The following is a 12479-nucleotide window of genomic DNA, read 5'->3' as shown; positions in this document are numbered from 1 at the left end:
AAACCGGCCAATTGCGATGGCAGGCACAAAGGGAACAGATCCGGGGACGGGGGAGGCGGGGGGCGTTGGTGTGGTGACAGAGGGAGAGAGAGAGAGAACAAAAGAGGGCAGGGTTCTTGTGATAACCAAATCAGGCTGCTTCTGCTGTGACTTTACATGTAATGTACAACATTCAACCTTAACCATTTCCGGTCAACTCTGTTAACCCTGTAAACAATTGACAGAATCTTGACTCAAATCCTAGTAAAATCTAGGCTGGTGTTGCAATATAGTCAAGGCAGATGACTTAAAAGGATTAAAAAAAAATTTCCAGCTCAATATCAGGTCTTCTGAAGACTTCTGGGTATCCCTTAACAACCGCTCCAGTTTGCCGCATGGTCTCTGAACGTGTACTAGGGTGTGTATCACTGCAGAAAAGTAAGAAGCGCATGAAACCCCCAGGCCCACGTGGGAGTGCTGACCAGACACAGGCTGTGAGGAGCAGGAAGCTGGAAATTCCCTCTTGCCGTAGTGTTTCAGCTTCTAGCTTTTCCACTTCCCTAAATCACCCTTGTGGTTGGTCTGCGTGCACAGTAGGTGCTCTCTGATTATCTCTTGAACTGATAACCACAAGAGCAGGAATACTAATTCTCATTCTCACAGATCATTTTAGTACCCTAACTCAAACCTCCCGCCTGATGGCCACGGAGCGGTGACCACCTTGAGCAGACAGCTCCTCCATCCGTGGGATCCCTAAAGGCGGCTCGGCCCAGAGGGGGAGCTTTCACCCCACTTTGACCGGCTTGGCATGAGACATAACTTTCTCCAGCTATTGGGTTTCTCTTTGCTGAGTTTACAGAGGGGATGTTCAGGGTTAGGAGGAGGTTTGGAGGCGCTGTTGAAGGGCAACCTTGACCGCGCCTTCAGCATCATCAGCGGGGAGGAACATCGCTGGGGCCACCCCAGACCTCCTGAAGGAATGCTGATTGAACTCTTCTTATTGAAAACTACTGTGTCTAGGGCACGGTGACCTCTTGGGTGGTGGGTGTCGGATCCCGTGCAAGTCCGACTTGCAGTGGTCCTGGGGGGAAAAAGGGGCGTGAGAGCGAAGATCTGGGGGCGGGAAGTCGGGAGCAGGAAAAGGAGAGGAAGTCCCTCGTGGCCACCCCGAGCGGAGGGCGGGACGGTGCTGGCGGGGACTCGGTCAGGAGGCCAGGGGTGGGAGGGCCTGGCTGGTCAGTCCGAGCGCGTAGGAGCACTGACCACTGCAGCCCCTCTCTCCGCGCCGACCCCTCGCGGAAGGGGCGGGGACGGGGGCGCGTGCGCGGGGCCGCGGACGGCGCGCGCGGGGGCGGGGCGGGGCGCGGTGACCCCGGCGGGCGCGAGAGTGCAGCGCGCGCCGGGCACTAAGTGGGGCGCGGGGGGCGCGTGCGCGAAGGGGCGCGCGCGGGCGGGAGCGCGCGGGGGGGGGGGCTGCCCCGGGGCGGCCCCCCCACGTCGGGGCGCGGCGGGCGGGCGGCGGCGGCGGGAGCGCGTCCCGTCCCGGTCCCGAGGAGCCGCCGCCGCCGCCGCCGCCGCCGCTCGCCAACATGGCGGACCTAGAGGCCGTGCTGGCCGATGTCAGCTACCTGATGGCGATGGAAAAGAGCAAGGCGACCCCGGCCGCCCGCGCCAGCAAGAGGATCGTCCTGCCTGAGCCCAGGTACCAGCTCCGCGGGTCCGCGCCGCGGTCCCCCTCGGCCGCCAGCGACCCCCTGCGTCCGGGAGGGTCGGGCGCTCGGCGACTTAGGGGAGTGGGCGCTGCGGGGCGGGTGGTAGTTCCCGTCTCAGAAGCGGGGCAGCGGAGAGGGCTTTCGGGGGGACTCTGGGAGAGAGCGCCGCAAAGTGACCCGCGCGGCGAGGGGCTGGTAGGATGTGTTATGACTTCGCTGGGTCAGCTCTACACTTGTCGCCCCCTCCTGTCCCATCTCTGTCTCTCAGTCCAGACCCATCGCTGTCCGTCCTAGTCTTATCAGTGCCCCTCCCTGTTCCATTGCTGTGGTTCCCACCTGCCCCATCCCTGTCCTTGTTGCCCCATCTCTGTCACCCCTTCTGCTCCATCCTTACCCTTCCCATCCAGCCCCATCCTTAATAGACCCCTTCCGCCCCATTCCTGTCATTCTCATGTGCTCTATCCTGGTCGTCCCTTCCCTGGTTCCTGCTGTCACCCTTTCCAACTCCATCCTCTCCTCAGTTCCCCTCTGGACTCCTTAGCGGGGGAGTGCAGGCGTAGTGTCTTTTGTCCCAGGTACTTAAGCTGCAGTTTTCAGTGCTTGCTCCCCTTTAGGTCCAATAGTCTAGTCAGCTTCCTACCCACCTTTTCCACTCCTCTGTGTCCCCAGGCAGTAATTGGATTGTGAGCCACTCAGTTTTCTTTTTGGTGCTGAGTGTGTCACCTGAGCTGCTTCTCTCAACTTGCAGATCTACTGGTGGCACTTTGTTAAAACATTGAAATAGGACTCAATTAAAAATGCACATTGAATGAGTGATTCCAGCCCGGACTTTGTTGTTGAAACGACCAGAGAAGGGCACCCATGGAATTGGCAAGGGGTTTGGTGAGGCCAAACCAAGTTATACTTTTATCTTGAAAATGATTTATTATTGATGAGCTAATAAAAGACTTCACTAGTTCATATCCTTAGCACACCCTCAGAAAAGGTTCTTCATCAGATTAATAGTGAGTTTCAAATAGTGTGTCAAAGCAAAAGGGTTGCCCCCCTGCCCCCCCCCCCCCGTTTCTTTCCTAATTAACACTATCATGTGTTGTACAGTGAAAGTGGCTTCTTGACGCTAAATAGCTCTTGGTGGAATTAATGATAAAAAGAGGCATCTTTTTTTATGGTGAATTTGAAGCCATGCAATTTTGTAAAATACTGGAACCTGCACCAAGCTTAGAAAGCATCAGTCCTTGAAGTTTTAGACACCCAAGATTGCTTACCTTGACATAAGAAAAGAAAAAAAAATTTTTTTTTGAAATCTTTCTTTTGATGCTAAGTGATCACCAGATTGTTTTCACAGGTCCATTTATGAGACCAAGCTCTATGCTATAGAAAATATCAGCCTCTTTGAGTTATTTGTTGTGGAGAGCCAAATTGTGTAAATGAACACGTTTGATTATTTTTGGTTTGCAGGCCCTTCTTAGCCCATGCATCTTGTTGGTTTTGCAGGGAGTGCTTTTTGATAAGCAATGCCAAGCAGTAAAAATCAGGGAAGAGTGCAGACCTTCCGGAGTGTTGTGAAATTAATACTCCTGTTCCAGACTTGAATGGTAGTCAGTGCTGTTTAAAATTTCCGGCAAATGGGAAACTAAGTAAAGCAAAAACCTCTTCCCTCCCCAAATCAAACCTGAATTTCATTAAAAGAAACTGCGTTTCTATAAGCATTGTATAAAATGCTTGCTTTTTCTCCTGCCTTTCCTCTTCTTCCTAAAGGGCAGAGAGTCCTAAATATATAATTTCTATATATGAATTCAGTAAATCTTAATTCAAGTGCAGTTTTTTGGGTGTGTGTGTGTGTGTGTGTGTGTGTGATGTATAATATTACTAAAATTAGGAACTTCTGTTCATTTTTTTTCTTGGTGTTTCGAACTTAGTATGACTTCTGCTTTTTGGTGTCCTTAAAAACATACGTACTTTAGTGCTTAGGGTATTCACTTCCTTGTATAAATGCCTTTATTTTAGGTGGTATTCTTTAGTAAGGTTTTTTACTTTTCAGGCAGAATTAGTCACTGCAAGCTTATTTCTTAGGACATTTTAGAAATGAGAAATATCAACAGGAGAGCAGTTTTAGGAAACAGCTCTTTAGTAATTGATATTCTGTTGCTATTTTTAAAATAGATTCTTGAATTAGGCCATTGGAACCTCCTCCAGGGATCCTAATTTGTTTTGTATTTATCTCAGTGGCTTTGGCTTGAGTTTTGTAATATGACTATTTACATAGTAACCACCACTCCTTGAGCTGTGTTAGGATTCTTTTACATTGAGATTATCAGGCAAAACATCTTGCAAGTTTTTTTCTACCACTGGATGGCAGTTAGTGGCCTACCTGCTGGATTTCGGGGATACAAGGTTGGGGGATTTCTACGTATCGTTAAGAAAGTTAATTTCATGCTAAAATGCCTCAGCATAGTGACTCAAAAAGACTAGTTTAGTTTCACTCTTTTGGTAAAGGTAACTGCTGGTCAAATGTTTTCTGATGAGAGTTTCTACTTCATTTTGGAGTGGTCCCTGTGATCACCAGTCTTTGGTATTCTTGTAAAAGAGCTTTAGATGAGTAATTTTAGTATCTAAATGACAAACGTAAAACCAGTCCCTGGCCTGTCACACTAGTGACTTTATTTCCAGCTAATTATTTGAAGTCACTATAGTCTTCTCTGTGCTTCCTGATTTTAGTTCCTTTGCCTTTTCCACCGTTTTAAACAGAAAAGCAAGAGAACGAAACCAGATCTGGCTGGGACTGCAGTCCCCTGTGCTATTAGGGGGAAGAATCTCAGAAAAATGGAACGTTCGGCCCAGGGGGGATGTTACCTCTCTGAGATAGCAAGAGGCAACCATTTTGTTATGTTGACACATTATTCAATTAACAAACCAATGGGTGTAAATCCTGTGAAAGCTGACTATTTGTTCAAATTATAGAGCTGCTGTAGTTTACCGAAACATTTGTTGAGCTAATGAAGCTGATAATGGGATATATTGGGAAGAGTAAACTGATTCAAGGACTCCCTGTGCAGACCCAGTTAAAAACATCATTCCGACATGTGTGTCAGTCGTCTTAGGACATGTGAGAAGGGAAATACTTTTGTTTAATAGGGTCTAATTCATAAGCCAAAGCCTAGAGAGGCTTAACATTTTAAGTAAGGCCTGGGGTGATCAAGACAGCTTTTACTCTTTTAACCTTTTTCAAACAATGAAGTTTGGTCAGCTTCCACAACCATGGTTGAAAGAGGTTGAGTAACACGAAACTGCCCTTTCCCCTGGGGTGTCATTTCTGCTTACATGGACCTTGCAAATTTTGGATCATCAATTGCAAAGCTTGGCCTTTCAGGGTAGCCGTACAAGACGATAGTAAGGTCTGAAAACAGCATTTTAAAGATCCATTTTTCACTTCCTTGGGACATTTAGACAGTCCTCAAGGAGACTTGTGATATTATTTATTTTGGTTGATTGAGTGCGTGATTGTAGAGCTGTCTCTCTGAGCCACTCAAAAGGGAGTCTCTGAGGAACCTGACCCAGACCACAGCCCCTTCCTGCAGCGGGTTTACAGTCGCGTGGGAATCACACAAAGAGCTGAGCCGAGAAAGGGGCTTACTTCAAAGTGTAGTTGCTTGAAGGCTTTGTTTAACAGAGGACAAGCAGCATTTGGATGACTTTTATTAGTCTGTATTCAGAGAACACATTATATTTGCTGATTGTTTTACAATAAATTGTTGCTTATTCCCTTTGAAGAGCTGTCTAGCCTTACTCTACATAGTAATATAATACTATGAGTTTGAATCATTCTATTTGTAAAACTCTGATATGGAATTAATCTCGAGAAGTATCTCAGTTTTCTTCTTTCGTGGAAATGGAGTTTCGTCAGTCATTTCCCGAACTCCATTGAGTGATCGGTGGATAACTTGAAACAGTCTTCTCTCTTCCGGTGGTAAGGGTATTCTAAGCCTGCACTCTCTGTACACCCAGCTGAACTTTGAACTGAAAAGTCAATGTTGAAAGAAAGAATAGCCTTCAGGAATAAAGGACCTTTTCTTGTTGATGGGAGGGTTTCTATGTATAAAACAGTGGTGATGTTCTTGCTTCTCTTTCACTAAAGGCACAGATACAAAATGTAATTTGTTCTGAACTTTCAGTTATTATTTCATTCTTGATCAAAGCTAATTTGTGTCAGGGACTTACTTGAAGGTGGAAGGGCTGTGAGTAGCTGTCACTTCTTAGAAATAGATGTTCCAGTGCAATCAATTTAGGACCTAGAATCTGCCCAAGTCAAGCACTGTGCAATGCTTTGAATTATCAGCCCATTTAGACCTCCTTGAGTTCTAGGCAGCCCCATCTGTTATATGCAGTGTCTTAGAGACAGCCTCTTGAAAGTGCCTCCACGCACACTGAATTTGGCTTTGCCAAACATCTGTTTGGACAAGGGTGGGAACGTCTGGATCAAGTACCAAGGTTGCAAAAGGGAAGTGTAGGTCTTCTTCATCAGTAAGTGGCTGGCTGGCAGAGTTGGAAATTCAGAATCGTAGAGAACAGGACACTGGGGTCCCTATAGCCCTGACAAGGGAAAGAGAACTTTAACTTCCATGAAGTAGCAATATAATAACTTACCCTTTCTTGGGAGCTCACCCTCCACCGGGCAGTTTATAGAATTAGTTCATTTGTTCCCCAGTGTTATTACAGAGGTAGCATCAGCCTCATTTTACTGAAGGAACAGGTGCTCAGGGAGGTTAAGGAACTCTGCCCAGGTGACAGCTGAACTTGGCCAAGGTTTCCCCGAATCCAGGTTCTTTCTGCCTTGCTGTGCTGGCTCACAAAATAAATAACGAACACCCTCCCCGCTTATTTTGCCAGCAACAGACAGAATAGCGATAATTTTTTGTTTGGGGAGACATTGGCCGCTGTCTCCATCGGCGAGCAGTGCAGCATTAGAAAAGTCAGGATGGTCCTTGGAGACTGAGAGAGAGCAGCCCTCCCCCCCGGGACCCACGAAAACAGTAATTATGACTAAGTGAATAAGCAGTTTGTTCCTTATTTCCCATGAGGAGCTTGAGGGTTAAATGTCTGTTCTGTTTAACACAGACGTGCAATCTTGCTTCTCTTGATGAGAAATTGTATAATAGGCCTCTTCTGCCTCCTCCCCCCACCCTCAGCCTGCAAACAGTATTTCAACAGTTAAGAAAAAGGGCATCTCAGGCTACCTCCCTCTCCCCCCTCCCCCCTCCCCCAGAAATATCCATTTCTGGGAAAAAGGTAAAAGGGCAAAACAATATTTGGGGCTTTATTTGCAGTAAAAATCACTTCCCATTCACACAACCTTCCTTGGCTAATGAAACTGTGTATTTGAAGGATATTGTCGATGAAAATGTGTTCTGTGTGCACCATGGTCTTGCTTGGCCTCATTCTCTGGGCATTGGTAATGGGGAAATGGAAATTGATTAAGTTAGCAACTTCTACTTGTTATTAAGTCGTTTGTATGGTAAGTAATTTGCATGCTAATGAGGCTGGATGTCCCAGACCTGCCTCTGCTCCTTCTATTTCTCCCTTCTTCTTCACTGTTTTTGTCATTGATTGGAAGTTAGAACCCCTGGGCCTTTTTTGATTGCTGTAGGGGTCTAAAATGCCAGAGAAGTAATAGCTCGGCTCCTTGCTTATTTCCTGCAAATGTTTCTTCTAACTGGGGAAGTCTTCTTTTAGGTCATGGTGCTTCAGCCTTAGGGCAGAGCACGAACGTGTTCTACTACTTTGTGCAGGACAGGATAGGAAAAGCCCATCAGAGAACACGGTGGAAAGATGTTTGCACTCTATATATATACTTTGTGATGGGTGATTTGTAACAGTCAGCCCTGACCCAGCCTTGGGCTCCTACTCTTGTTTGTTACCATTTCCTTCTTCCAGGGTCTCAGGGGCAGGAGAGGGTGATTATATGGAAGTAGCTAGGACAAACCTTCACCCTTTAGTGAACTTGAAGGCCAGCTCTTATCGTTGGTCCCTTGTTTTCCTGTGCTCTCCCTGTTATACTATATCATACTATAATAAAAGAGAAAGTTCTAGATTAGGAACCAGGAAACATGGACCTGATTCCACTGACAACTTGCCACGGGTCCTCAGTAAGTTACTTAAATTTCTCTGTATTCAAATTCCTGTCTGTACAATGTGATATCTATTCATTTCTGATCCTGAACTGTCCCAATAAAAATCTCAGTCTCTTGTGAGCATTTTCTATCCATGCAGTATATTTGTAAACAGCAGGGGACACTAATTTCAAACACAGCTCAAGAGAAAATGATTGGAAGAAATATTAAAAGGTAATTTTGTTTAATTGTACCATGGGTGGTGGTTGTTGGGATTATATGCAGTACAAGACGTCACACCTTTAGAAAGCACAAAATAGTAGCAGGTATAAGGCAGTGTTTTGCAGAGACCCTTGTGCCATGTGTTCTCTGGGACAGGTTCAGGAGGCAGGACTTATGAAAAGTTGAATTGTTAATGGGGCAAGGAAGAGCAAATGTTGACCTTAGACCCATAAGTAGGTGATTTTCCCAGATTTTTTCCTCTAGCTGTATTGTGCCTGTTTGTCTACACATGGTGCCTGTGGCTGCGTGTCTACTCTTGGTGCCTCACTTGGTTCCTGTTCTTTCTTCCCTTCCTCTCCTCATTTCTTTTTCTCCCCTTCACCCTTACCATCCACCCATCCATCCATCCATCTATCCATCCATTTATTCATCCATTTTTATTCATCCATCCATCCATTTATTCATTCATTTTTTCATCCATTCATCCATCCATCCATCCATCCATCCATTTATTCATCTATCCATCCTGCTCTGGGCTCTGTTGGCTTCAGTATGAGTTCACAAGCATGCTGCTGTTAAATATAGACAAGTAAGCAATTAGGAGTGTTGACTCATCCTTTAGAGGTGTTTGCTTCAGTAAAACGAACTGAAAATTCTGATCTAAAAGCAGCAGGCTTCAATGTATTGAGCATAAGGCGATTCATTCCAGTCTTCCTTATACATCAACAGATTGCATGTGACTAACCTAACATTGTAGTATATTATGCTTGACAAGATCTCGGAAGACATCCAATGTAGTCAAGCATTGGATGGGTGACCTCTCTCTAACATCTAGGGTCGTTTTTGCGGAGCATCTTTGCAAGTTCTGTGGTGTGAGAAAGTTCTCTTATAAATCATTCTGTGCACCAATCTCTTACTGTCATTTTGTGGGCATGCAAAACAGGTTTAATCTCCCTAAAAAGGTAGAGCTCTTCAAATAGCCTTTTGTAGGAAGTTGTGATCAGTTCCATCAGTCATTCCTCATGCTGAACTTTGCACACTGCCTTGGAATCCGCTCATCTGTCTGAATGTTACCTGGCTCAGTAAGAGTATTAAAATTTATGAAGACTAAAAAGATATCTGTAAAATTACCTAATATATTTAGTGATAGCAAAACTGGTAATGAATCCTATTTCCGGTGTGTGGCTGAGTCCCTGTAAAGTTCCATTATAGGGAGAAACTTTCTGGTTCCTCAAAGGATTTAAAATTCATTACTGCAGTTTGATTAGGGTAATAATGTTTCCCTTAGTCAGAATCTGGAAGCTAGTCATGGGCTCCATGTGTATTATGACAACAGCTGACGTTTGCTGAGTACTAAGAAGTGCTAGGCATGTGTACTTTTTAGACAATTATGAGCTAAAATATTTTAGGAAGAGCCCTGGCTGGATAGCTCAATTGGTTAGTGCATGGTCCTGGTACACTAAGGTTGTGGGTTTGATCTCCGGTCAGGGCACATACAATAATCAACCAATGAATGCATACATAAGTGGAATAACAAATTGATGTATCTCTCCCTTCCTCTCTCTCTAAAGTCAATAAAATAAAAAATTTAAAATTATAAAAAATATTTTAGGAAAAAAGCAAGCAAGCTTTGTGTTGAAGTCTTCTTGCGAGGATTTCAGGGTGTATGTTTCATATATTCAAAAAATGGTGCTCTGTTAGCTGGGAAGGCAGCTGTTTTCTTCATTTTCAGTAACACAGCTTTCCTGAATAATAAGCTCTTGGTTTGTGTGTTGTGTAATTAAGTAAGTCCAGTGCTCTCCGTTATCTTATCTAGAAAGATAACTGGTTATATTTTCAGGTTATTTCTTCTTAGTTTTCTGTATTGGTATTGCTTTTGATAAGGGTCTAAGTTAAAAATGAACTAGAAGTTACACTGGAAGGCATTTACACAGCTGTGAAATACTGCAGACTTTCTTCTTGCCTTGTGACTGTCTGAGGCTGCGATGACATTTTAGATGTATCTTTTAAAAATATGAGGCTTTGGCTGTGTGGTGGGGGGGCGGGGCACTTTGTATTCCAGTTAATAATGGAATGAATCCTAGTGGGCGAGGTCATGGCACTTCAATACACGTTTTTTAATGGGTCCCACTTTTTCACCCACATTTGCTATTTCTTTTCTTATAACTGGGAAAGGACTTATGCAGTGACCCTTGTCATGACATGTTAAGTATGGAGTGTCAAGTTTTTGTGGCCTTTGTTTTCCATCTAGAACTTGTTAGTGGCAGTGGGGGAAAGCTCATTACTTATGCAAAACATCTCAACTAGAATTGGTCTAGAAGGGAAAGGTGTTCTCTGCACAATAGCAATTTTAAGCAATGAATGAGAAGATACTATGTCAGTGTCCCCCTCCCAACCCCCCCAAAAAACAAAAAAGTTTTTGTGGTCAGGGATTTCTTAGAGTTTAATAATTTGATTGATTTTTTTTTTAATTTCAAGTGGAAAAACAGCTAGTATCTTTGTGTTTCTGTCCTTGAAATCAAGTGACCTGCTTTATGGGGGATTGATGTTTTAAATTATTTTTAAAAATCGGGTTACTTTGTATATAAGGATTGTTTTTCTCTGGTCATTTTATCCTGGAAAAGTTGAATGAAGTAGATGGTGGAGATTCCTTCATATGAGATGAGCTTCAGGTTTAGCATTACAGCTTATGGTTAGCTCATGACTATGTGAGGTGGGATGTATGGATCGCAAGCCAGCCAGCCAAAGCAAGACTCTTCAGAAGTGGCTCTATCCTGTGCAGACTCTTTCTCCTGCCCTTAGGAAACTTTCTTGAGAACTGGGGTAGAACTTGGATCAGTACTGAAATGATCCTGATGGGAAGTCAACGTGTTGGACTTAACACTTAGTTCCGCATGTGTATATAACTTACTGAACTGAGGGATGTCTGATACCTTTGTATTTATGCGATGGATTTGAATTGAGAGCAAAAAGAAAAGAATGTTGATTCTTTTTAGTACTTATAATTCTCTGTAGGAAGAAGAAGTTTACAAAAGAAAAAAATTATTCTAGACTTGTCGACATGGAGATATTGAGAGCTGTGCTTTGTTAATTGGGGGGGAAACTAGCTCTCTCCTTAGACACTAGTGTCTTTCCTGTGGTCCTGGAGAAGGCCCGCAGCCTTTCTAACTCAGAGGCTAGACCTTCTCGCTGTCCCGAGCATGTCTCTGGCTCTTACTGTGAAATTCACGTCAATCAGCCAAGTCGGCCTGACCAGCCTATTCTCTTCTTGGAGGCTGGTGGTTCTTATTTTAAAATTAAAGACCCTTTTGAGAATCTTATAAAGCTAGAGGCTCCCACTCCCCAGAACACATCAACTCACCTATTAGATTATCTGAAAAGCCAAACTATAACTAAAATGTAAAATTTGCTGTTTTACACTCAACACTCTCTCTCCCAAGAGCCTAGATGCCCGAAGTCTGAGTGGGCAGAGCACTCTGTCCCGCAGGTTGCCCTGGAGGTGGGAATGCCCTGCCAGTGAGCGGCTTTGGTGACAACATGTCTTTTTGCATTTCCTTGCTTCCTGTTCTCACGGGTGGACAAATCCTGTACTGGGTTTGAAGCCACACTCGCCAGCTCTGCAGTCTGGCATATCTCTCCCCTTTGTATTATGTGGTGATTTAAAATTTTTATTTTCAGAGGGCAAGTTTTTTTTTTTCTTCTAATTTTCAGATTCTGGGAAATATCACCACAATACTCATCATCTCTATTTAGAAGGGGGAAGTTCAGGTTCTGAGAGAAGCTAATTGCTCAAGGTCGCATTGACAGCAAAGGGTACAATTGGGCCTCAGTGCAAATTCTGTGCATTTTATTTTATTGAGAGCTGTGCTTTGTTAATTGGGGGGGAGACCCCCATATATTAATTGATTGGCTTATTAATTAATAAATTAATAATAATTGTTAATTTATTAGAGACTTACAGACTACCTTTTGCCACATAAATCATCTTAGAGAAGGAGGTGCTTAGATTTGGGTAGAAGAACATTGCCAGTTTCAAACATGACTAATACAATTGGAAAGTGCATTGTCCTCAGTCAACCAAGGGTTATCAACTCAGGCACCCGAAGAGGTGCTCCAGTAGCTTACATGTAATTTCCCTGGTGACACTGATTTAGTAACAAATATATGGGTGATTCCTTAAGAGATAAGATGTCAGAAGTTTCATGTTAAGTAATAGGGTAGTAATCAATAGTGATGGCAATGTTATAAATTGAGAAAGGCTTCATGTCAAGGGTTCTTAATATTTCCCTACCCCAAACATTGTTTTGTAATTTCACATGCACCCATATCTTGAAAAACAAATTAAAGTTCCATTTTCTTCCTGTCCCTAAGTAAATGGGTATCCTTGGCTCGAACATACTCGCCAGTGACTCTCAATACATAAAGGATTTTCTTATGTTGAACTTGATAATGTTAGTGG

General features: G+C 44.0%; 1 protein-coding gene across 1 annotated transcript in view; it reads left to right on the top strand.

Moving 5' to 3' along the window:
- The first annotated feature begins 1339 nt into the window (after window positions 1–1339).
- The window catches only part of GRK3 (G protein-coupled receptor kinase 3), a 110987-nt gene continuing 99847 nt past the window's right edge, over window positions 1340–12479 (top strand). The window contains exon 1 of the mRNA XM_066370607.1: window positions 1340–1681. Within this exon, the coding sequence (XP_066226704.1) occupies window positions 1569–1681 (113 nt within the window). The 5' untranslated portion in view covers window positions 1340–1568. The remainder of the gene's footprint in view (window positions 1682–12479) is intronic.

This window comes from Saccopteryx leptura, chromosome 2 (genome assembly GCF_036850995.1).
Source record: "Saccopteryx leptura isolate mSacLep1 chromosome 2, mSacLep1_pri_phased_curated, whole genome shotgun sequence".
NCBI classification, from domain to species: domain Eukaryota; kingdom Metazoa; phylum Chordata; class Mammalia; order Chiroptera; family Emballonuridae; genus Saccopteryx; species Saccopteryx leptura.
Note: the sequence above shows the minus strand (reverse complement) of the source record. Positions and strands in the feature narration are given on the sequence as shown.